Consider the following 25,866-nt stretch of genomic DNA (forward strand, 5'->3'; position numbering starts at 1 on the left):
CGGGCCAGATGGAAGGAGGAGAAATCAAGCAGCACCACGTCGTTCTCCTGTTCCCCTCAGGCATATCACTCAGTTCAGTGGGCGGCGCCGGATCAGAAGAGGAGGCATTGCGGCTGCTGCCGCTGCTCTTCATTTTACTGACAGGCAACTGGGAAAGCTCCAAGCCAAAAGCGGCACTAGGGCACTGAGTGCAGGCGACACTGGTTGAGGTCGCTGGGCAGGTGGGGCCCCCGGGCAACTGCCCAGCGTGCCCATGTGAAAAGACGGCCCTGCCTTATGGTCTTAGCCTACAGACCTCAGCTTGTAGATTAAGTGTTTGTGGGGGACTGTATCAAATTCTTTAGCAAAATCCAAATACACCACATCCACCGGCCTACCTTTGTCCAAATGACAGCTCACTTCCTCGTAGAATGTTAATAGGTTGGTTTGGCAAGAGCGACCTTTCGTAAACCCGTGCTGATTACCGCCAATTTTACTGTTTTTGTCAGCAAATTCTTGGATATGGTCCCTTATCATCCCCTCTAAAAGTTTACAAATTACCGACATAAGACTGACAGGCCTATAGTTTCCAGGAATAGATCTCTGCCCTTTTTTGAATATTGGTACCATGTGGGCTTTTCACTATTCAGCTGGTACCAATCCTGTCAGTATGCTGTCCTTGAAGATTAGAATAGCGGTCTGGCAATAACCTTGGTGAGTTCTTTAGGTACTCTCGGGTGTAGGCCATCTGGTCCTGGTGATTTATTTATGTTAAGCTTCTCTAATCCTTTCCGGACTCCGGTCTTTGTTAGCCACAAGGGAAGATCCCGTCGCGTGTTGCTAACAAAATTGTTGTGGTCGGTATACCCCTCCCTTTCCTGTGTGGAGATTGAGGAGAAGAAAGCATTTAGCACAGCTGCCTTCTCCTTGTCATCTGTAACCACCTTCCCTTCCCTGTCCTTTATGGGGCCTATGTGTTCTGACCTCGCCTTTTTACTGTTAATATATTTTTTTAAAAAGTGGGGCAGTGGAAGGCAGTATGATGGGAGGGGTGGTAGTGGAAAGCAGTATGATGGGAGGGTGTAGTGGAGGGCAATATGATGGGAGGGGGGGCAGTAGAGGGCAGTATGATGGGAGGGGGGCAGTGGAAGGCAGTATGATGGGAGGGGGCAGTGGAGGGCAGTATGATGGGAGGGGTGGTAGTGGAAAGCAGTATGATGGGAGGGTGTAGTGGAGGGCAATATGATGGGAGGGGGGGCAGTAGAGGGCAGTATGATGGGAGGGGGGCAGTGGAGGGCAGTATGATGGGAGGGGGCAGTGGAGGGCAGTATGATGGGAGGGGTGGTAGTGGAGGGCAGTATGATGGGAGGGGGGGCAGTAGAGGGCAGTATGATGACAGGGGTGGTAGTGGAGGGCAATATGATGGGAGGGGGGCAGTATGGGGGAGGGGGTGGTAGTGGAGGGCAGTATGATGGGAGGGGTGGCAGTGGAGGGCAGTATGATGGGAGGGGGTAGCGGAGAGCAGTATGATGGGAGGGGGGTCAGTGGAGGGCAGTATAATGGGAGGGGGGCAGTATGATGGGGGGGCAGTGGAGGGCAGTATGATGGGAGGGGTGGTAGTGGAGGGCAGTGTGATGGGAGGGGGACAGTATGATGGGAGGGGTGGTAGTGGAGGGCAGTATGATGGGAGGGGTAGCGGAGAGCAGTATGATGGGAGGGGGAGCAGTGGAGGGCAGTATGATGGGAGGGGTGGTAGTGGAGGGCAGTACGATGGGAGGGGGGGGCAGTGGAGGGCAGTATAATGGGAGGGGGTAGTGGAGGGCAATATGATGGGAGGGGTGGTAGTGGAGGGCAGTATGATGGGAGGGGGGCAGTATGGGGGAGGGGGTGGTAGTGGAGGGCAGTGTCTCTATCATTTAAAATACACCTGTGATAAAAATTATAGTCCCTTCATTTCTTTGTAAGTGGGCAAACTTACAAAATCTGCAGGGGATCAAATAATGTATGTATATATATATATAATATGACTGACAAACTTGGTAACGGTCATTCGTACTGTTGAATGTATTTTCATTATGGTGAACTTGTCTACCAGAGTTATTTCTATATGTGACCTGCAATTCCTTAAAGTGGTTGTAAACCCTTACATATACCCAGTGAAGTGACTGGCCTTGTGAGCTGAAACAAATCCTCCTACATAAGTTGTACCTGTTATCTTATTTTATTTATTTATTTTTTTATTTTATCTCCAGTCTTCTGGAGAGTTGATTGGACTGAAGGAACACAACCCCCTTCACACAGCACACAGGAACAGAGCTGAGGTGGTCAATCAGCTAGAGGTCCCTCCCCTGTCACTTTTGTTTTCTAAGTGTCAGGAAAAATTGTCAGAATTGATGTATGCTGATAGCAGAAGAACAAAGCAGCAGACAGAAATTACACTTACTGCTCCTAATTAAGACAGGTGAACACTATAGAGGGATATGATTTGTTCATATTTCATGTCTGGGGTTTACAACCACTTTATAGCCCCATACACACTATTAGATTTTCTGCAGATTTTTGTCTTCAGATTTACCAAAACCATGTAGTGCAAGGGCTTGCCTGATTGCATACAAATTGAAACTCTTATGCCTCGTACACAAGAGCGGACTTTCCAGCAGACTTGGTCCGACGGACTTTCCAGCGGACTACCTGAACGGACGGACTTGCCTACACATGACCGGACTTTCCGGCAGGCTAAGTCCGCCCGTCTTTCCGACGGACTTTTGCCGGAGTTACAGCGGACTTTCAGAATGAACGGACTTGCCCACACACGGACAAGTCCGTTCATTTTGAACGTGACTCGGGTACAACGGGACTAGAAAAGGAAATGAATCTCGCCGCTTTTATCGGCGAGATTGACACTTTGCGAGCCCCGTCGCGGGGCATACCAGGCCCTTAAGTCTGGTATGGATTATAAAGGGAATCCCCTACGCAGAAAAAACGGCATGGGGTCCCCCCTAAAATCCATACCAGACTCCGATCCGAGCACGCAGCCTTGCCGGTCAGTAAAGGGGGTGGGGACGAGCGAGCGCCCCCCCGAACCGTACCAGGCCGCATGCCCTCAACATGGGGGGTGGGTGCTTTGGGGGAGGGGGGCGCCCTGCGGGGCCCCCCCAAAGCACCTTGTCCCCATGTTGATGAGGACAAGGGCCTCTTCCCGACAACCCTGGCCGTTGGTTGTCGGGGTCTGCGGGCGGGGGGCTTATCGGAATCCGGGAGCCCCCTATATTAAGAGGGCCCCCAGATCCCGGCCCCCCACCCTATGTGAATGAGTATGGGGTACATCGTACCCCTACCCATTTACCTAGGGAAAAAGTGTCAATAATAAAACACACTACACAGGTTTTTAAAACAATTTATTAGACAGCTCCAGGGGGGGGTCTTCCTCCGGCTTTGGGGGTCCCTCCGGTTCCTCTTCTCCTGGCGTCCGGTTGGTCCTTCTCCGCTCTCTCTGGCCTCTTCTCCCGTTGTTCCAGTTCTTCTGCCGGCTCCTCCGCTGTCCTCATGCCGCTCTTTTGCCAGCGGAGGCCCGGACTTCTGGCTTCTTGTCTTCTTGTCTTCTTCCCTCTTCTCTTCTCCAGATGTTGACACGACAGTCTCTCCGGCTGGACTGCTCTCTGAGCGCTGTGACTTATATAGGCGGAGACCCCGCCCCCTTATGCTGTCACAGTCCCTGGGCATGCTGGGACTGACGTTTTAGGGGGCGTGGTCACCGGGTGGAACCAACCGGACGCCGGGAGAAGAGGAACCGGAGGGACTCCCGAAGCCGGAGGAAGACCCCTGAAGCCGGAGGAACACCCCCCCGGAGCTGTCTAATAAATTATTTTAAAAACCTGTGTAGTGTGTTTTATTATTGACACTTTTTCCCTAGGTAGATGGGTAGGGGTACCATGTACCCCATACTCATTCACATAGGGTGGGGGCCGGGATCTGGGGGCCCTCTTATTATAGGGGGCTCCCGGATTCCGATAAGCCCCCCTCCCGCAGACCCCGACAAGCAACGGCCAGGGTTGTCAGGAAGAGGCCCTTGTCCTCATCAACATGGGGACAAGGTGCTTTGGGGTGGGGGGGCCCGCAGGGCGCCTCCCTCCCCCAAAGCACCCACCCCCCATGTTGAGGGCATGCGGCCTGGTACAGTTCAGGAGGGGGGGAGGTGCTCGCTCGTCCCCACCCCCTTTCCTGACCGGGCTGCGTGCTCGGATCGGGGTCTGGTATGAATTTTAGGGGGGACCCGGCGTAGGGGGTTCCCTTTAAAATCCATACCAGACCTAAGGGCCTGGTATGCCCCGCGCTCGCTGCAATAGGAAAATTTGTTTTTCCTATTGCAGCGAGCGCGAGATGCAATAACCTGCCCTTGCGTCATATCCGGTCCGTCGGACCAGCACACAGACGAGCGGGCTTTCCGTCGGACCAGCATTAAGACGAATGGACTTTCTGTCAGGAGCTGAGTCCGACGGAAAGATTTAAAACATGTTTTAAATCTAGGTCCGGCGGACTTTTGGGGAAAAAAAGTCCGCTGAAGCCTACACGCGATCGGATTGTATGCCGGAAAGTCCACTCGTGTGTACGCGGCATTAAGGACTGACCTCAAATTATATGGTTTTGGTAAATCTGAAGATAAAAATCTGCATAAAATCTAATAGTGTGTATGGAGTCTAAGGCTCGGCAAAACACTTTATAGGATGACACAACATACTCTGGCAAGTTTAAGAGTATCCAAAAGCGGTCAGAAGACATAATATAATAAGCAGTGTTACTCACTTTGAGCCAAGTTTGTCTGAAGACTCCGACGGTGGAAGGGGACGAGTATAGGAAAATGGAAACCAGCCTTTCCTATAAAAAGAAATAATAAAAATAAAAACCTATTACTAATACCAATTCTGCAGCTTAAATCTGTAGTGGGAGCACACTTCACAGGTAGGCCTAGACTTCCTATTTTCTCCTGCTCTTCTTGGAGGATTCCAAAGTGTTCATAGGCCAACTGCTACAGCTTCATGCAGGGCCCTGGACGCATGAATTACAATCAGGGTTCTTCTTTTTTTTTTAAGCACATGATTAGAGCCAGAGGCTCTAATAGGCTTAAAAAATAGGCTTAAAAAAAGGGTGAGCTTGGGGCACAGAGCACTGCGCCCAAAGCCCACCTAGTTGTGTGACAAAAGCGAATGAATATTCAGTATTGTAACACTGATTCTCCTCCCAGCCAATCAGGAAGCGGGTCGTGAGACCCGTCACCCGATTGGCCAAAAGGAGATCCGATCGGATTGGCCGACAGGAGGAGGAGGCAGGAGACGCAGGGGAAGCGAGGAAGCAGCCGGAGAAACCAGCCCGGAGAGAAGCCAACGCAACCTGCAGCACTGCCCGCAAGATGGGGTAAGTCAGTGGCGGCGCGTCCATTAGGGGTGCCCGGGCACTGCTCCCTCTCTCCTCGCCACCCCCTATATACATCCATGCGTCTAGCCCCTTTCAAGTCACCGGCATATGAATTAAAGTGGTAGGGTCGTTTGTGAAGCATCTAATTAGAGCCAGAGGCTCTAATAGGCTTCAAAATAGGGTGGGCTTGGGTCGCAGAGGATGCAACTGGAGCCCAACCAAGTGTGTTACAACAGCAAATGAATATTCGCTATTGAATAATTATAATAATTAATATATATATATATATATATATATATATATATATATATATATATATATATACACACACACACACACACAACATTCTAGTGTGGTTGTACAGTAAGTCCAATTAGTACAGATCAGACTGTATTTCTCGGCCACCCTGTGCCCCTATTAGAGACACAGGGTGACTTATTCATAGGAGGTGCATGGGGAGCTGAAACACAGGTTTCCCAACCTCCCTAAGGGATTCTGGTTTCCACAGGCCCAAAGTGACTCCCACCACATCTCTCCCCTTTCGGCAGCAGACTAACACAGGAGGAGACCCCAGACTGGTTGACTCCCAAGTTAGTCAGTAGTTCCAGTCCCCCAATGCTGGTATCCACAGTACCCCGAATAAATAGTCCCAAACATAGCATTACTCACCCAACCAACCTCTGCTTCTCTCAGAGAACATACCCGCTGCTGGGGAGAAGTGCACACTGGCCCTTCTCCCTGGAGTCCTTTCAGCCGCTGGAGAGAAGACAGGGTGGCTGGGCTCAGTCCGTCATACTGTTGGGGATCTGGGCCGACTGCCCAGCCTCCCTGGGGTATACAAGTGGAGATTGAAGTCCCATCCACTTTCACAGGAAATCCATCCTTTGTTAGTGGAGGAGCAGAGGCCAGCAGCGCTCTGCCCTGTTTTCAGCGGTTCAGCTGGGTGTAGGAACTGCCCTGGCTCCCTGGAACTTTGCAGTTGTTGCCGGTGCTGGGCAGAGGTTGGTAGCACTCTGCCCTGTTGCCAGCACTTCTGCTGTTTTTCTGTTAGTGGAGACTGCAGTTGTGAGGTGCCGATTGCATTCTCTCCATGGATCCTGATCTGCAGCTCGGGAGTGACCGCCACCTCCTCACCCTGGGCCTCCAGAATGGCCGCAGGTGTGGGGCAGAGGTCTTGGACCCTCTGTCCGGTTGCCAGCGCTTCAGCTGGGTTGGTGTCATAATTCTGGGGTGCCGTCTGCTGCTGAGAAGCCCTTTTTCTGGTACTGTCTCCCAGGTGCACAAATCCTTTTGGGGAGGGGGAATGGCAGCTTCCCCTCCCTGCATCTCTGCAATCCACTGGGGAAGAAGAAACACCACCTCCTCACCTCGCGCCTCCCAAACTGCCACGGGTGTGGAGCAGGAGTCTGCAGTACTCTGTCCTGCTGCCAGCACTTCTGTTGGGTGTTTGCTAGGTGGTTTCTCCTCTACAGAAACGTCTATTAAATCCCCAGTCTCTGGAATTGCTAAAAGTCCAGGGCATGGGCTGGTGGCCCTTGGACCCAGTGCCAACACTTTGACAGGTGACTCATTATCGATAACATCCTCTGATGAAAAGTCAATTAAATCCATTGCTGACATTCCAGCTGAGATTTCAGAGCTGTCTGCTGGTACTTCCTGATAGTCCCAGGCAAAGGGAGCCCAGCCCTGGAGCTGATCAGAGTCTAGCAGCCGTCTGTAGGCGATCTCCAGCTCCCATTCCTGAACAGCCAGAAACTCTATATCTTCCAGTGCCCAGTGCACTTCCGAGACGTTCAGTATCTCTTCTCTGAAATCCATGATTTCATCCAACCGCCACTCCAAATCGCTCCCAAAGTTAGGGTCCCCAGTCAGCTTCACATACACCAGTCCCAGGCCACTGTAGCCAAAGCCTTCCATTGGGCTGTCATCCGCTATCCAAGGGCATGCTTGGGATAGATGCCAGTGGAGGGCTCTGTAGCTCTCATCCAGCCGTATCTCTGCCCAGACTAGCCTGCTTAACTCAGCTCCTTGTGCGTTTTTTCTCCCAAAAACAGCACCCGCAATCCATACTGCAACCAGTACCTTTCCTGGCTGGAGGGGAGAATTTTTCCCTGGTGGAGCTGCTCACGAGCTGGTGTTTCCTTCCAGAGTTTGCAGCAGATAGAATCATACCATCCCAGCAGGACCTGCTCTAATACTGGTCACCTGTGCTGTATCTGTATCTCTCGCAACCTCCTTCCGAAATCCTCTTCCATGGCGGCTGGTATCTGTATCTCTCCTCTTCTGCTATCCAGACCTTGGATCCAGGTGGAAGTTTGGAATCCTCCCTCCTTTGAATTACGGGCAGGGTAGACTGCCCAATCAGCAGAGAGTTCTGTTGGAGGAATCCCTCCCTCCTCACAGCAAACATACTTACACATCCCATAATATCCAAGGCAGACAGACACAATAGAACAATGGAATACAGCCACACCCCAAATGACCCAGCAAAAAGTACACAACAAAATGAGACATTATTCAATACATATATATATCTATATAGATATCTATATCTATATCTATATAGATATATAGATATAGATATATATATATATATAATATATATATATATATATATATATATATAAATAAAACACGACAAAGCGACACGTTCTCCAAATGCAAATAATTTACTACAATCTTCAAGTCATCAAGTCATAAATCAACAGCAGCTACAGATACAGTTGCGAGCATCCCTGCTCTTCCTCAGGCTGTGGCTTTGTGTGACATTCTACAAAAAACTTCCCTGTTTTAAATCCCAACACAGGCTACATATCTCTTTGATATGTAGCTCTGTTTGACATATTATTGCAGTTTGAGGTTTTGATGATAAACATTCGGATTTATTATACTGGAACTAGCTTAGTGAGATTTGGTAGGGATTGATTTTGAACCTTCACGGGGTTAATTTACTCTGTGTTCTTTCATTTGGAAGCATGGGACACACCTGTGGGGCAACACCCACCTGTGGTGGGATTTAAAACAGGGAAGTTTTTTGTAGAATGTTACAAAAAGCCAGACAGCCTGAGGAAGATCAGGGATGCTCGCAACTGTATACGGCAGCTGCTGCTGACTTATATGACTTGATAACTTGAAGATTATAGTAAATCGTTTGCATTTGGAGAATGTGTCCCTTTGTCCTTTTTTAACGGATATCGGTGGAAGACGGGGAGCCCACCTTGACATAGCTCTAGCTGAACCAGGATATATATATATATATATATATATATATATATATATATATATATATATATATATATATATAGTGGGGACGGAAAGTATTCAGACCCCCTTACATTTTTCACTCTTTGTTATATGGCAGCCATTTGCTAAAATAATTTTAATGATTTAAGGAAGGGTTCTGGTCGTCCCAAACGTCTTCCATTTAAGGATTATGGAGGCCACTGTGCTCTTAGGAACCTTAAGTACAGCAGAAATTTTTTGTAACCTTGGCCAGATCTGTGCCTTGCCACAATTCTGTCTCTGAGATCGTCAGGCAATTCCTTTGACCTCATGATTCTCATTTGCTCTGACATGCACTGTGAGCTGTAAGGTCTTATATAGACAGGTGTGTGGCTTTCCTAATCAAGTCCAATCAGTATAATTAAACACAGATGGACTCAAATGAAGGTGTAGAACCATCTCAAGGATGATCAGAAGAAATGGACATGCACCTGAGTTAAATATATGAGTGTCACAGCAAAGGGTCTGGATACTTAGGACCATGTGATATTTCAGTTTTTCTTTTTTATTAAATCTGCAAAAATTTCAACAATTCTGTCAATATGGGGTGCTATGTGTACATTAATGAGGAAAAAGTGAACTTAAATGATTTTAGCAAATGGCTGCAATATAACAAAGAGTGAAAAATTTAAGGGGGTCATATATATGTAGTGCTCCAGAGACAGGGGGCAAGCTTACATTCACCCCAGGGCTGAGTCCATGTCTGTAATGGTGGGAAGTTAGAACAGAATTTGAGCGCCAGTCTTTTTATATATTTGCAATGCTTTAATAAGGAACTTGAAAGAAGTAGTAGGCGAAAGGGTTAGGGGTGGTTTCAGATACCATTTGCAGATCACTTCCAGACTCCTTGAATCCAAAGGTAAAACAGCTTTCTCTTTTAGCAGACCTTGACTACCTGGATAGGCCTCTCACACAGACCTAGCGGGAAGTAGAATTTCTGGACAAGCCTCTCTTACAGACTTAGCAGCCAGGAGCTAGTTACCACGGTTTAGATTGTAGAATAGGATTCAGCTTCACAGTGTCAGAACCTTTAAGCCATCCGGCAACACCGTAAGAGTAGTTTAGGTATATGTGAGTCTTCCAAATGAGTTACCAGGCCCTCCTGAGAGACCAGCCTTCATCCTGGCTCTCTCCAGCAAGGGTCCTCCTCTGGATCTCCTCCACTTGGCTCGGCTTCTTCCACACAGGCAAGACAGCCTAAGGACCACTGCAGGATTAGTAGGCCCCAGACAGGCTTCTGAGCCTACTTGCAGCAACACATCCTCAGGCCAGGAGGGCCCCGAGGTAATAGACAGAGAACACATGGCTCTGCCCAATAAATACCTCCTTCCCAGAATGCACAGCGGCCAGGAACCTCCTACTGGGCTGTTCTGGAAAAAGAATAATCATTACATAGCTCAACCTATTTGTAATTCTCATACTGCCCTGTGGTACCAGTGACACCTACTGGCAATAGTGAGAAATGCACAACTCAGTTACGTTTAGGGCTGAAACCAAATAAACTATACAATCAAACTAAATTTACACTATAGCCTCAATTTTAGGAACAGGGGGCTACGCACTCCCCCCACTAAGGGAGACGATGTCCTCAGCGTCTGTAAGGGGAAAAAATAGCTCTCAAGCCTGAGTGTAAGTATCTGAACCAAAAAAAACTTGGATGGGAGAAGGGAAGGGTAAGGCAGTAAGAGATGAAGGTTACAGTTTCAAACATCAATCAACAGTATATTCACATCAAACATGTTACAGGAACCTCACTATCTAACTGCCTCCACTCTAGCAGCTTGATAGGAGATCTTGGTTACATGAAAAAGAACAAGGTTACACACACAGAAGCACATAACAGTATCACTGATCAACTGGGAGCAAAGCCTCACTCCCAGGAGAGTAAAAACTTTCTTCCACATTTTAAATGCAAAGCAAACTAGAATGTACAGTAACTTAAAAGTCCATCCCTTTCTATAAGTAACTTAGTCACCATCTAGTGGCAGAAATCAGTATGACAGAAGTCCTTAGTGGCAAAGTATTGAAATTACTATACACATGTAGAAAATCTTGACCACAAAGTTCTCTAAACCCAAAACTATCTGGCTATGTACCCCATAGTCCATTTAGAGTAAAGAACTTTTCTCAGTCTTTGTTCAAAAGACTGATATTGTTTGTTCAGAGACTGATATTTGCCAGCTGAACATCCCTTTAAATGGTTACCAGTAGAACTGAGCATCCAGCAAAGTAACTGGCTACCCTTGTTTATCCACAGTAGTAACATAGTAAACAACATCTTCTTTTCCAGGTCTGCAGATGACCACTTTGTCAGAGTAGATATGCTGGCCATAGTTCCATTGAAGCATGGATCCGTCATAACGCTCATCCATGACAGATGAATAGCCTTTTCTGAAAGGCTTTGGTACAGACAGGTAGTCCCAGATAGCTTCACTGTACCACTCCTGTTGCTTTGATTCAATTTCTTGCATAGTCTCTAAAGGAACATATGGAAATTCCAGGCCACATTCTGTAGCAACTATTTTGTTGAGCACTCTTTGTAAGCGAGCAAGCTTTGACAAGGCTCTGGTATTCCCCAATCCAGGATTCAGAGACTTTTGCACCATAGCTTTAGCAGACAATTTTTTTGTTTCAGCTGGACTGATAACTTTAGGCAGAGGCTCACTAGTAACACTTGGCGTTTCCATACTAACTGATGTCTCTCCAAAGTCGAAAGCTGCTCAATCTAGGAAAGTGAAGGTAGAAGCAGCATCCTCACTATTAGTCCAAAACAGTTCTTGTGACATAGATTCAAACATTTCATCATCACCAGTTAGGTCAGACAAAGAATTCAGTTCAGAATCCCTTAATTCTTCGGCAGGCATATATTTACACATTGACACCACTGAAATGCTTGTCCCAGATTTCTCACCCGTTCCTGATGTGGATTTCCCAGGAGTGACGTCTTCCTCGGGTTCTGATTCTGGTGGTCTCTGGGGTAGGCCTCGACCGCGGCCATGGGATGCCTTTACATAGCCCACCTTCTTCTGGACAGGAGCAGTAGCGATGGCGATGTCTGCTGATGGCACTTTAGGAACAGTAGCAGTGACATCACCAAATGGAACACTCAGAGTAGCAGGCGCGATGAGTGTAGGTCTCCCAGCAGGAGCAAAAGCAGCAGCCTTCACTGTAGCAACACCCGTGGCCCAATCAACTCTGTAGGCACGGGGCGGCATGGTAGGGTGTAGAGCAGGCAACGAACAAACGGACGGAGATGTACGGCCCGTCCTCCACACATGTGGCATAACATACCCAGCATTTCATAGACTCCAATAGTATACAGCAAAAACCGACCACATTGCTTCAGGCGGATGCCGGTTTCTGTTAGCAGGGTTCCAGACAGCATAGCACTTGCGGCGGTACCGACAGGAAAACAAGAGAAAATTCAGCCATGACTGGCCTGTAATCTTCCCTGTAGTAACAGCAAACTTTCTCTTTTCAGCGCCAGACACACACACAGCGTCTCACGTGGCAGCAGGCAGTGACTCCGCCCACTTGCTCTTCTGATCACATAGCTCCCCGGCTTCTCTCACTCCACCCACAGCTCATGCAGTCAGAAATGTAATCTTGCAATTAACCCCTGTTTTCCTGGAGAAAGTGACAAAGTCCAGGAACCCCTCTTTAGCAGAGACTCTCGGGTTCTTCTCCAGTGAATAGTGCAGCACTTTGGAAACAGTCTCAAGGGCTTTATTTGAGGTCACAGTTCACAATCCCTATGGTGCCATGATGAAATTCCTGAGTTGCAGTTGGTTGCTAGGGACAAAAGTAAACTTGTTCCGCCAGACCCCATGTCGAGTGCCAAAATGTAGCGCCCCCTGGGTTTACTGGGAGCAAAGAGGTACATCCACCCAGGGGTCCATGGCTATAATGGGAACTTAGAACAGAATTTGGGTGCCAGTCACTTTATATATTTGCAATGCTTTAATAAGGAACTTGAAAGAAGTAGTAGGAAAGAGGGTTAGGGGAGGTTTCAGATACCATTTGCAGATCACTTACAGACTCCTTGAATCCAAAGGTAAAACAGCTTTCTCTGTTAGTAGACATTGACTACCTGGATAGGCCTCTCACACAGACCTAGTAGGCAGTAGAATTTCTGGACAAGCCTCTCTCACAAACTTAGCAGCCAGTAGAACTTCTGGACAAGCCTCTCTCACAGACTTAGCAGCCAGGAGTTAGTTACCACAGTTTAGATTGTAGAATAGGGTTCAGCTTCACAGTGTCAGAACCTTTAAGCCATCCGGCAACACTGTAAAAGCAGTTTAGGTATAGGTGCGTCCTCCAAATGAGTTACCAGGCCCTTCTGAGAGACCAGCCTTCATCCTGGATCTCTCCAGCAAGGGTCCTCCCTAAGACAGCCTAAGGACCACCGCAGGATTAGTGGGTCCCAGACAGGCTTCTGGGCCTACTTGCATAACTTGCAGCAACACATCCTCAGGCCAGGAGGGCCCTGAGGTAATTGAAAGAGAGCACATGGCTCTGCCCAATAAATATCCCCTTCCCAGAAAGCACAGTGGCCAGAAACCTCCTATTGGGCTGTTCTGGAAAAAGAATAATCATTACATAGCTCTACCTAGTTTTAATTCTCATACTGCTCTGTGGTATCACTGACACCTGCTGGCAATAGTGAGAAATGCACAACTCAGTTACGTTTAGGGCAGAACCAAATAAACTATACAATCAGAGCTGTTTACAGCTCAGCCAAAAACGAAATTTACACTATAGCCCCAATTTTAGGAATAGGGGGCTACATATACAAAATTCCAGTGTGGTTGTACAGTGAGTCCAATTAGTACAGATCAGACTGGATTTCTTGGTCACCCTGTGCCCCTATTAGAGACACAGGGTGACTTAGACATAGGAGGTGCATGGGGAGCTGAAACAAGGGTTACCTCCCCAAGGGATTCTGGGTTCCACGGGCCCCCCCACCCAAAGTGACCCCCGACACAGACAGTAAAATTGCAATGAATGTGTTAACTGTGAATGAATGACTCCTTGCACCTTGCTGACACTATGCACATCTCTGGACTATGCTTTATACTTCATACCAAGGAAGCCCCATGGGCCCCTATTCAGCACTTTTATTACAACCACAGTCATTTATTGGGGATGACATCTCTATTGATGCTTACTTCTTGTTTTCCGTTCACCGCTGCCGCAGTCACCGCTACCTCAGTTTCTGGGTATGATGTTTCCCATGGTGCCTCCAGCTACTAACACTACCCATGTTTTTGAATATTGTAGCCTACTTATAGACATCCCTAGATTGCATTTGCTCCTGACGAGTGGAATTTATCTACTATAGCTATATGCTGATGTATTGTCACAGCTACCATGAATTTACTATGGGACTACCTTGAAGAACCTTGAATCAATTTTATATTATCATGTGTGCAATCAATCATGTTTATATGCAAGTTTGGGCTACATGTAATACATTTAAAAATATTTACTATGTAGGAACATTTATGTATATGTATACATCTCCAACACTTATATGTGTCTGTACATTTCTATGTATTTTTTATATTACTATATTATTATGTCATTTTCTACATGCTATTTATTGTCTCACATGCATCCATGTGCACCATTAAATAGTATCTACCAATTGATGCATCTGGTTTTGGTGTTGTGCTTCATATAAAGTCCCACCATTCCCCTTTCCCCTTCTTTCCCCTCTTGGTTAGTTAAAAATAAAATGCATTTTGGTTCAAAAACAACCCCAAAAAACAAACAAAAAAACACCTTCTGGGAGCAATCACATCCCATTTCAGCATATAATACGTTTGGGTGCCATCACCACTAAATAACACTAGAGGGCACCAACTGATCATTGATACTCATACAGAAAGTGACTGTTTACAAACTTCACCTCTGGAGTTCAGCAACACAAATCAGTAAAGCCATATTTTCTGTAAAAACACTCCCATCAAGTAAACTTTTTTTTTTTTTTTTTTTATGGCTCTAAACACAGGTGGGTTGTTTTCTATGAGTCCAAGCACACAGCTGGGTAAAGCTCAGTAAACTTTCACATAATTCAGATCCAGGAAAAAAATTGAAAAATCTGCATATAAAATGTATTTTATGTTGTACACATGTAGACATTTGTACTAACATTTACATGAGTACAGCATACAGTGCAAATATACTCTATTGGAGTGCAAGAGCCACAAAAGATGCTAAGCAGCAATAGATGCCCTATTCCTAGAGGACACTTAGGCTTTACATGCATACAGCGCACAAAGCACTTTTTATAATGAATCTTGGTGCTGGCTTTTGCAGGGAAAATCTTGCATACTAGTTGCGGTATTTTCAGCCGTGTGCCTGTACCCTTTAGCAGGTTCCTAAATTGTGAGTTTATCTTTCTGGTGAGATATCACCTTTTTATAATTTTTTTTTTACATACAAATTTGACATCTGCTGTTTAACTGTGCCATTTGACAGTTTTTAATCACTTCAACATCGGGCCAATTCTGTTCTGACTCTTCTCTGCTACATGTAAAAATTTACATTTTTGCTAGAAAATTACTTAGAACCCCCAAACATTATATATTTTTGAGCAGAGGCCCTAGAGAAAAAAATGGTGGGTGTTGCAATGTTTTATGTCACACAGTATTTGCACAGTGGTTTTTCAATTGTATTTTGTTTGGGAAAATATCCACTTTAGTACATTTTAATGCAAAACAAAATATAATACCCAATTGTTTGGTAAAACATAAAAGATGATGTTAACTTGTCACGATTTAAAATTGCGCATGCTCAGGAACCGGGCCAAACTACAGTATTTAAAATCTCTATAGGCAATGCTTTAAAAGCCTTTACAGGTTACCAGTTTAGAGATACACAGGAGGTCTGGTGTTATAAATTATTGCTCTCGCTATATTGTTTGTGGCGATTTCTCACATGTGTGTGGTGGGAACATCGTTTACATATGCCTGTGCTCCCTATGTATGTTTTTGCCTTTGTGCCCGAGCCCGAGGGGACGGAGACGGGGACGCTTTCAATTTTTTTTTTCATTTTCAAACTTTTCAAACTGTTTCTATCATTATTTATTTTTTTAAACAACCTATTGCTATGACAAGGGATGAACAACATCCTTTCTAATAGCATGGGCAGTGACCGGTACTCTTTATTGAGACATCTGGGGTCTATTAGACGCCAGGTCCCTTCTCTGCCCTTAAAAGCATCTAATCAACATGAGATTGATTTGATAAGATGCCTTCAAAGGCTGGTAACAGCCTGTTTACATTAGATCAAACCAGAAGTGACAAAGCACTCTTCCACTTCTATACTTCCAGTTTCTTAGACAATAGAGATGATTAGGGATGTTCTGGTCTATGGTAAGCTGGCAGAACCACTAGCTTCAGTCCCAGGCTCCCCGATGGGACGGGAGATCCCAGGAAGGCAGCGGGAGGGGGGACCTTTTTAGGCGCTCGGATTGCTTTTAAATTTTTCAGCATCACCAGCTGACTAAAATGATACTGGGGTAAGACTGCAGCTGCAGCCATGGCTCCATAATAGCCGCTTCAACCAGAGGACATTTGGGTACATCCTTTTGGGTGATGGGGTTAATGGGGAGGAGTTAGGAGGTTATGTGCAACTTAAAGCGGAACTAAATCCTCCTATCCTTTACTGCCAAGGAAGCTGCCATCTTTGTGTCTGTTTAATTTGCAGTTGCCATGGTGCTGCACATGTGATCAGTCATGATATAAGCCATGTAATGGCTTTATAGTTCAGCTGAGAGCACAAGTAACCGTGACAGTTATTATTCACAGCTTGCCTTAAAAAAAACTGTGAATAGACAGGCTTATTTTTGCATAAGAGAAATGCAATGTCTATTCTGGAATAAAACAAACCTGGTGTTGGCAAGGGACCTCATGCCATTGAAGCAGAGTTAAGTATTGCATACTTTAGTTCCGCTTTAAATCAGTGGGTTTAGTTTCGTTTTAACCTCTTCAGCTCCGGAAGGATTTACCCACTTGCGCGGTCGTCCGACGTTGTACCCAAACAAAATTGACATCCTTGTTTTCCTACAAATAGAGCTTTCTTTTGTTCTTTTGGTGGTATTTGATCACCTCTGCGGTTTTTATTTTTTGCGCTATAAACAAAAAAAGACTGACAATTTAAAAAAAAAAAAGCAATATTTTTTACTTTTTGCTATAATAAATATCCCCAAAAAATATTTATAAAAAAAAGTCTTCCTTAGTTTAGGCCGATATGTATTCTTCTACATATTTTTGGTTAAATCAAAAATCGCAATAAGCGTATATTGATTGGTTTGCAGCAATGTTATAGTGTCTACAAAATAGAGGATAGATTTATGGCATTTTTATTACAATTTTTTGTTTTACTAATAATGGCGGGGATCTGCGATTTTTATCAGGACTGCGACATTGTGGTGGACAGATCGGACACTTTTGACACTATTTTAGGACCATTGAAATTTATACAGCGATCAGAGCTAAAAAGCCACTGATTACTGTATAAATGTCATTGGCAGGGAAGGGGTTAACACTAGGGGTTAAATGTGTTCCCTCGTGTGTGTTTCTAACTGTGAATGGATGGGACTGACTGGGGGGGAGACCGATCGCTGTTCCTAAATACTAGGAACAGACGATCTGTCTCTACTCCCCTGACAGAACGGAGAATTTGTCTGTTTACATTGACAGATCTCCGTCCTGTCCTTCTCAAGAACAATTGGGGTTAGCCAGGGCCATGCTGCGGGTGCACGTGCGTGGCCCTATACTCCTTAAAGCGCCCGCTGTACAACTACGGCGATTTGCGCAGGAGTGCCATACTGCCGACGTCAAACGACAATGGGCGGTCGGCAAGTGGTTAAATGAACTCAGATAAGCTCAGGTAAATGCCTACATTCTGCTGGGAGATTTGGTATGGGAGTTCTTTGAAATCCTTACGTGACCAGTAGGGATGGGCAAATTTTGGCTGTTCGGCCGTTCTCCGAACAACCGAATTATAGGGTCGTTCGACCGTTTGTTCGGCCCGCCGAACGACCACAATGAACTGCGCATCGAGCATGACAAAAACACCAATCATTTGGGTACCACATGCTTGACAAAGCATTTACAGTAACCTCCCACCACTCAGCCCATTGGCAAGAGCACCTAAAAGCCACAAATCTGTCCCTCCTCCTTACTCACCTCAGTGTGTCCCTGCTATACCTCATGACCTCTCAGCAGCCTCCATTGACAGGTATAGTGCAGGGTGTCCCAGGTTCTTGCAGCACATCTGCCAGCAGGACATCACCAGCTGTAGGCAAATTTCTCTGCCCCATCTGCTGTAGCCGAAAAAAAAAAACATATTCTCTGCCACTCACATGCCCAGCGTCTAAATGCAAGCTTGATAAAGCTGCTGGGTCTACAGCTTCTGCCTTTCCGCCTGATGGATTCTGCCCCCTTCCGTGAATTTGCAGAATGTGCTGTACCACAATGGCAGGTTCACAGTCGCTATTTCTTTTCACGTAAGGCCATTCCGGCTCTCTACCATTACATGGAAGGCAATGTTGTGGTATCGTTGGGCAAGGCAGTAAGCCACAAAGTCCACATTACTGCTGACACGTGGTCCAGCAAGCATGTGCAGGGACGATATATTTTGTTCACATCATACTGGGTAACTCTACTTTCAACTCGGAAGGATGCAGGACAGGGCTCAGTGCTGCAGCTTGTTGCGTGCCCATGTCTCCATACAGCTGGTGATGATGCGAGATTTGTCAGCTCTACCCCCTACTCCTCCTCCTCCACCTCCATGCCCTCCTCTGCTGAATTGTCCTATGAACCTCAAGTATCCCCTAAGCGTTCAAAGGGCTATTCAATGAGCCAGGCTAAAAGGTACCATGCAGTGCTTCAGCTGGTGTGTCTAGGGGACAGGAACCACATCAGAGCAGAGATTCTTGCAGCTCTGCAGGGACAGGCCCAGAGGTGGTTCACGCCATGCCAGCTGGAGCCAGGAATGGTGGTGTGTGATAATGGCACAAACCTCCTGTCCATCCTTAGAGTTAACACATGTGCTATGCCTGGCACATGTCTTCAATTTGGTGGTGCAGCGTTTCCTAAATAGGTACCCAGGGTTGGAAGATCTACTAAAGCAGGCCAGAAGAGTCTGTAGTCATTTTAGACGATCATACACAGCCAGTGCTCAGTTTTGTGAAATTCAGCGGGAATTCCACCTGCCCGTAAACCGCCTAATTTGTGACATGCCCACCAGGTGAAACTCGACTTTGGCCATCAACAAGTACCTGTGTGATTATGGCACAATGACAAGCTCAGGCCGGCTCTGCTTTTTTTCCCCACACCAATGGCTGCTCATAAAGAATGCATGCATTGTACTGTTACCATCTGAGGAGGCCACAAGGATGATGAGCCGTGACAATGCATGTATCAGTGACACAATCCCCGTTGTGTTCCTGCTGGAGCAGACTCTGCGTGGCATTATGTACAGGGCACTCGAGGCAGAGCAGTGGGACGAAGAGGAGGACTTCCTTTCCTCTCAAGGCCCACTTTATGTAGACACCATTGTTCCTATGCCACTGAACACACAAGAGGAGGGAGAGGAGGAGGATTCTGGCAGTTTCAGAGGCATTGAAGCAGAGGAAGACATACGGCAAATAGTAAGAGATGGTTTTCCATCCCCTGAACCCTTGGGAGTAGTACGTGGCTGGGAGGAGGCAGTTCCAGATACTGTAATCCTCAGTGACCCCGCGAAGTCTGCTTCTCATGCCTCCGCAAATTTGCGGCGCATGGGCTCCCTCATGTTTAAAAGCCTGTGAAAGGACCCAAGAATACGTGGCGTAAAGGAAAAGGATCACTATTGGTTGGCAACCCTCCTTGACCACCCTTATAATGCCGCGTACACACGATCGGACATTCCGACAACAAAGTCCTGGATTTATTTCTGACGGATGTTGGCACAAACTTGTCTTGCATACACACGGTCACACAAATGTTGTCGGAAATTCCGAACGTCAAGAACGCGGTGACGTACAACACGTACAACGAGCCGAGAAAAATGAAGTTCAATAGCCAGTGCGGCTCTTCTGCTTGATTCTGAGCACGCGTGGAATTTTGTGCATCGGAATTGTGTACACACGATCGGAATTTCCAACTATGGGTTTTGTTGTCGGAAAATTTGAGAACCAGCTCTCAAATTTTTGTTGTCAGAAATTCCAACAAAAAATGTCCTATGGAGCCTACACACGGTCGGAATTTCCGACAACAAGCTCCCATCAAACATTTGTTGTCGGAATGTCCGATTGTGTGTACGCGCCATATGGGGAAAGTCTCAGAACTCATCCCGTCCCCACAGAGAGTGCAGAAGATGAAATCTCTAGAGGACACCTTAAAGAGGAGTTTATCAAATGCTTTTCCTGGCTCCTGTAGGTTACAGTGTCGTGGAAAACGTAGTTTTGAGGCTTCTGTTGGTCAAGAAAGGAGTAGTGGAGAAGGCGACCACCTAAGTGATGCATTTCGGAATTTTTTTAGTCCTCGCCTGCCCAGGGCTGTCAGCTTCCACATCCCATCAGCAGCGTCTGCATCACATGGTGGACGATTATCTAGGGGCGAAAACAGAGATGTAGAGCTTTCCAGTAGATAATCCACTGGCTTGCTGGGTCATGGGACTAGACCACTGGCCAGAACTTGCGCAGTATGCTATTGCAATGCATCCAGCATGCTTTCTGAACGGCCATTCAGTGCTGCTGGAAGTTTTGTTACTGATCATAGAACGTGTCTGTCCACAGACTCCATGGACCGTCTGACTTTTACCAAAATCAATCAGTACTGGATTACCAGCAGCTATGAAGCCCCTGATGCTGATGTCGCTGATTAATGTCTTTTTTGGGATGTGGAATCTCTGCAGGACTTCTAGGCTGCCTAGTGTTGTGGGTGTTGATTTCATCTGGAGGAATGTTTTTGTTGCAGCTTTAACACCCAAAGACCAATTTTTCTGCACCTGTTTGACAGGTGCATTTCATTGCACTTTTTGACAGCAAGGCCAATTCTTGCTTTCATCAAGAGCACCTCTATAGGGATATGGTGTGAAGGCGCCACCGACACCCAAAGACCAATTTTTGCGCACCTGTTTGACAGGTGCATATAATTGCAATTTTTGATAGCAAGGCCAATTTTTGCTTTACCTCTATAGGGTTATGGTGTGAAGGCGCCACCGACACACAAAGATCAATTTTTCTGCACCCGTTACTTCTATCCAAAGTCTGTGGTAGAGACACCAGAATTTATCCAAAAAAATCTGTAATCTCGTTCCCAGTGCACTACATTGTGACCTCATCATACAGACTGGCTCCCCAAGCTGTTGCTTACAAAATAAAGAAAGCTTGCAGGGAAAATGTCATTTTTTTGGGCTTTATAAATGAAATTATTGCTGACACAGCTTCTATACACAGTACACATGTGCCATTTCACAGGTGGACTAAGGGGACCCCCAGGCACTATATTGAAAGAAATTTTTCATTTTTATGCTTTCACTTTAAGCATCAATAAATAATTGCTCATTTAAAAATGACGTTTTTTACAAACTTTTTTTCATTGATAACACGTCCCCCAAGGTAGTACCTGGACCCCCATAAACACTGTGTGCCCAATTACTTACATATATGCCTTCAAAATGTGCACTTTAGATTTTCACGTTCGGGTCCCATAGACTTCAATGGGGTTCGTAATAAGGTTTCAAACTTTTGCGATGTTCGAAAGTTTCTAATGCGAACCGTACAGGGGGTCATTCAGCCCATCCCTACTGACCATGGACCACCAACAGCTTACAGAATAAAAAAAAAAACTGTAAAACTAAGAACTTATCGTGTTTAAATATAAACTGATATTTGTAGTTTATATTCAATTATATTAGTAAAATGGATTTTGGTGGGACTGCTTCCATCCAGCAATCCTCATGAGAAATCAGCATGCAGCTGTTTGGGCTTATTACACAACACACACCCTACAAGGATAAGTGAGTCAGTGAAATCACCATGGCTACTACACAGCCATAACTTACATCTTGGTGGCTTCATTTTCTCCATAGTGCCAGCCATCTTTGGCTTCTGGCACAAGTAGAAGGATGATATCCCCTTCCTGGAAGTTTAATAAGGTGCTGTTCTCTGAAGCCGTATGTGAGAAGATGGCTTGAACTCTACGTCGCTCTACACGAGGAGGTAAAACAGAGAGGGGGCTGATCCGAGGTAGGGTTTTATTTTCCACTAATAAAAGAAAAAAAATGCCTGTTAAAACTCCAGCACTGACATTCTTAATAAATACGGGGCCATTATGACAATAATACTTACCCAGAGTGGCCAGTCTGTTCTCTGAGGCTGGTTTGCGTGGTATGGGTAAGGTGCATGAATACATTTCATTGGCCTTGGGGGTTGGTGGTGTGGGAGAAGCTGGCGTTGAAGGAACTGGGGGGACCACTTGATTGGTGGATAATGGGTCTATAAGAACAGGGTTTCCCATATCACGAGACCCTCTTGTGCGATGAAGACTTTCTCCATTAGGAATTGGGAGAACTTCTTGAACAGACATTCTCTGAAAATTTTTAGAAATAGAAATAACAAAATAGTGGAAAAGTTAAAGTATACCTAGAGGCTCTGATGTACAGTACAAGCTTCATAAAGTGACAAACTTAATTTACCTTCCCTGACTGAGCCAAATATTCTTACAAGGTCCCCCTCCCAGACACTGTAGCACAGTGTGAGGCTTTCTGTAATAGAGGCATTGCTGCCAATCCAGAAAATCGCTGGGCAGGACTAGGTGTGACCTAACAGATGGACAGCACATACACAAGGCAATATGCCTTTCCTTCTATGGTGCAAGTTCACATCAGTGTTGCTGTGGTGCGTGCTGAGAAAAGAACTACATGCAGTACTTTTTTCAGTCCAGTGGGTTGGGAGCACAAGGCCGCTGTGGTTAACAGAACACTATTGAAAAGTCACCTGTGACATTTCAAGAAAGTTCTGTAAAATAAAAGTAAACAATGCAATGCACTGATATTGGCACATTGACACTGTGCCTCACAGAATGCACCAGCAGCCATGCAGTTAGCATGATTTGCTGTTGTGTGTGGGCTCTCAAAATCCAACTGTGAAAAATGCCAGTTTTAATAGACAACTTCGAAAATGACAGTGTGCTTGTGCACCAATGTATTGTTTAGTGGAATGCTTTTTGGTTCTTTTTAGCCCACCCCACTCCACTTTAATCTTGCAGAGAAATAAAAGCTCAAACGCCTGTAAAAGCAGCTTTTTTTGAGCTGCAGTGTGCATGAGCCCCTATATTTGTCACTGGACCACAAACCCTGCTACATAAAAAACATGGTTTGCATATGCTGCATTGATGATGGCCCTTTTGGGGGGGGGGCAACTACCTGGTTTTGACAGGCGAACTGAACCGGAAGTTTGTCCCCCCGTCTTTCCTCTGCAGCCTTCTGGGACACTTTACAGGTCCCAGAAGACTGCAGCCCATTCACAGAGCACCACACACTTCACGCATCCGCAGTAGGAAACCGTTTGTGAAGCCGCACAGCTTCACTGTTGGTTTCTCTTAGTCAAGATGGTGGCCAATAGCTGATTAAAGAATTGGCTCGGGTGAGGACACTACTAGATGACTGGACAGGTAAGTGCCCTAATATTAAAAGTCAGCAGCTACAGTATTTGTAGCATCTGACTTTAAAAAAAAAAAATATGGGGGGGGGGGGTGTTGTCCTGGAGCTCCTCTTTAATCATTGTAGTGTCAGATGTTCAAAGACAGGAAGAGGACCAGCATCCTGGCACTGAAACTTTCTACAGGATCCAGCTGCCTGCAGAACATGAGGCATTCTTTGTTACAGGTACTGTAAAGTTATCTGACTAGAATGTTTTGGATTTTTGTTTGTTTGTTTTTTTATACATTTTTAGGAATTTTTTAGATAAACTTTAGCTTTAAGAAGGTACACTAAATTACAGAGGCCTTTTTTTGTTTGACTAGATAAAATATCTTGTGTAAGATTTTACACAATCAAAGAGAAAGCAATTAATATGCACATACATTGTTATTATTCAGGATTTATATAGCACCAGCAGTTTGTGCATGGCTTTATAAAATAAAGGTAGACAGTACAGTTATAATACAATTCAACACAAGAAAGTTAGGAGGTCCTTACATGGTTTAAAGAGAGTCCCCCACCTAAAAGCGGAACTAGTTCAGGAGGGACATCTAGCGGTTTGGTGCTTGGCACCGGATCTGAGATGACTAGCTCAGTCGAAGCATTAGCAGTTTGTTTTACAAGCATCAGTGCACGTTCTGGAAGTTTTGTGGGCTGAGTACATGACTGCTGCCATGACGGTAGCTTGGCACTTAACAGTTCCTTCACCTACAAAAATATAGAAAAAATGCTGCTTTAAAAGAGAAGTTCAGGGTTTTAAAGAAACAAACATTTATACTCACCTAGGTAGATGCAGCAACCATTTGATGCTGCATCTGTCCCCCGCTGCTTGTGTAGTGAGAGTTGAGCGATCAAACACCACTGATCGCTCAGTTCTCACCCTCCACTCTGAGCAGAGAGCCGTGGCTGTCAGTCAGCAGCTCTCTGCTCTCTTCTCCAGTGCTCACTGGAGTGCTGGGCTGTGGAGGGGACGGGAGGGACTGGCTCAGGCTCTCAGCAGATCTCAGCAGATCGCTGAGATGCTGAGCCAGGTGGCAATCTAGGTTTCTGGGCGGATACCAACCATATGGTAGGGATCTTTTCAGAGCCTGGACTGGCTCTGTGACATCAGCCGACAGCGGCTTCAGCATGCTGTCAGCTGAAAACGTATCACAGGAGTGCCAAACCATAGGAGAAGTATGGCTAAAAAAAGCTTTGGCCATACTTCTCCTTTATAAAACATGGTAAGCAGTTGCTTAAAGCAGACTAAATCATCCTATCTGTTAAGGACAGTGCCAGAAGCTTCTATTTAGATCTGTATTTGCCATGGTGCTGCACACGTGACAAGCTATGATACCAGCCATTGAGGGCTTAAAAGCTTTGTTGAGAGCTGACATAATCACACCATAGCCAATGCCTTGAATGTAGCATTTACTGCACATATGTTGATAGACAAAATGTAAATGAAAACCACATTGGTATGTTTTATTAAAAACCAACTCCGGGCCTAGATATTTTTAATGATTTTTTTTCATCTTTATTTTTCCCAATAATACTGTCATTTGTTATTATTTCTGGAGCTCTCTGAGCTCCTCTATGTGTCTAAGAACACCATTTTCAGGGTTGTGCCGGTGCTCCCTCACTCACAAAGAGTAGTTTAGAGAGCTCCTGAAGTGATGAAAAAAAATTACAGTATTCATGAGAAAATTAAAGATACAAAAACATTCTGCTGTGCCTTGGGTTGGCCTTCAAGGATAATATTCATTTAACATTTCTGCGCTGAGCATATTTTGGGAAACAAACAAATCATTGGGTTTAGTTCCACGTTAAAGTGGTTGTAAACCCATTACAACAACTTTATGCTACAGGTAAGCCTATAATAAGGCTTGCCAGTAGCTACCCAGGATATCTCCTAAACTTGCACGGTTTAGGAGATATCCCCTGTTCCCTGCATGTGCCAATGACATCGGTACATGCGCACTGGGGAAAACTGAAGCAATAGCACGTATGTGCCATTGCTTCAGTCTGTGTGCCGTTACCGGCGGCTCCCTCGTACAATGCGTGGGAGTGTCGTCATCACGGCTCCGGTCAATCACAACGCCGGAACCGCGATACCCTGAAGTAACCCCCGGAAGAGATGTCGCCGGCCGGAGGGGGAGACGAGGATGGCTGTGGGGGCTTCATTCTCGGGTAAGTAATTCATAATGAGCTAGTATGCTATGCATACTAGCTCATTATGCCTTTGTCTTGCAGGGTTTTTTTTTTTACAAGCACTTTAAGAAGAGCCTATCACAAAGGAAGACACGTGTTATTAGACTTTTGGGAAAGCAGTCATTGAGGTTCCATTCACACCTAAGCATTTTGTAGCTTGAAGCTCCAAAACACTCATTATCAAGAATTCCATTATTTTAAACTGTGCGTGTTCACTCCTGATCGTAGTGTTGCTTGAAGCTTGAAGTTCAAAAAAGTACATGAGCTTCTTTTGAGCAACAAACGTCAAGAGCTTTTGGACCC

General features: G+C 45.7%; 1 protein-coding gene across 1 annotated transcript in view; it reads right to left on the bottom strand.

Moving 5' to 3' along the window:
* Positions 1–25,866, bottom strand: part of LOC141110946 (BAR/IMD domain-containing adapter protein 2-like) — a 291,276-nt gene that overhangs the window by 13,106 nt on the left and 252,304 nt on the right. The window contains exons 9-12 of the mRNA XM_073602762.1: positions 23,872–24,081; positions 22,022–22,262; positions 21,736–21,937; positions 4,783–4,854 (exon numbers count right to left, since the gene is read on the bottom strand). Of these exons, the coding sequence (XP_073458863.1) occupies positions 4,783–4,854; positions 21,736–21,937; positions 22,022–22,262; positions 23,872–24,081 (725 nt within the window). The remainder of the gene's footprint in view (positions 1–4,782; positions 4,855–21,735; positions 21,938–22,021; positions 22,263–23,871; positions 24,082–25,866) is intronic.

The sequence above is a fragment of the Aquarana catesbeiana genome, linkage group LG10 (assembly GCF_042186555.1).
Source record: "Aquarana catesbeiana isolate 2022-GZ linkage group LG10, ASM4218655v1, whole genome shotgun sequence".
Classification (NCBI taxonomy): Eukaryota; Metazoa; Chordata; class Amphibia; order Anura; family Ranidae; genus Aquarana; species Aquarana catesbeiana.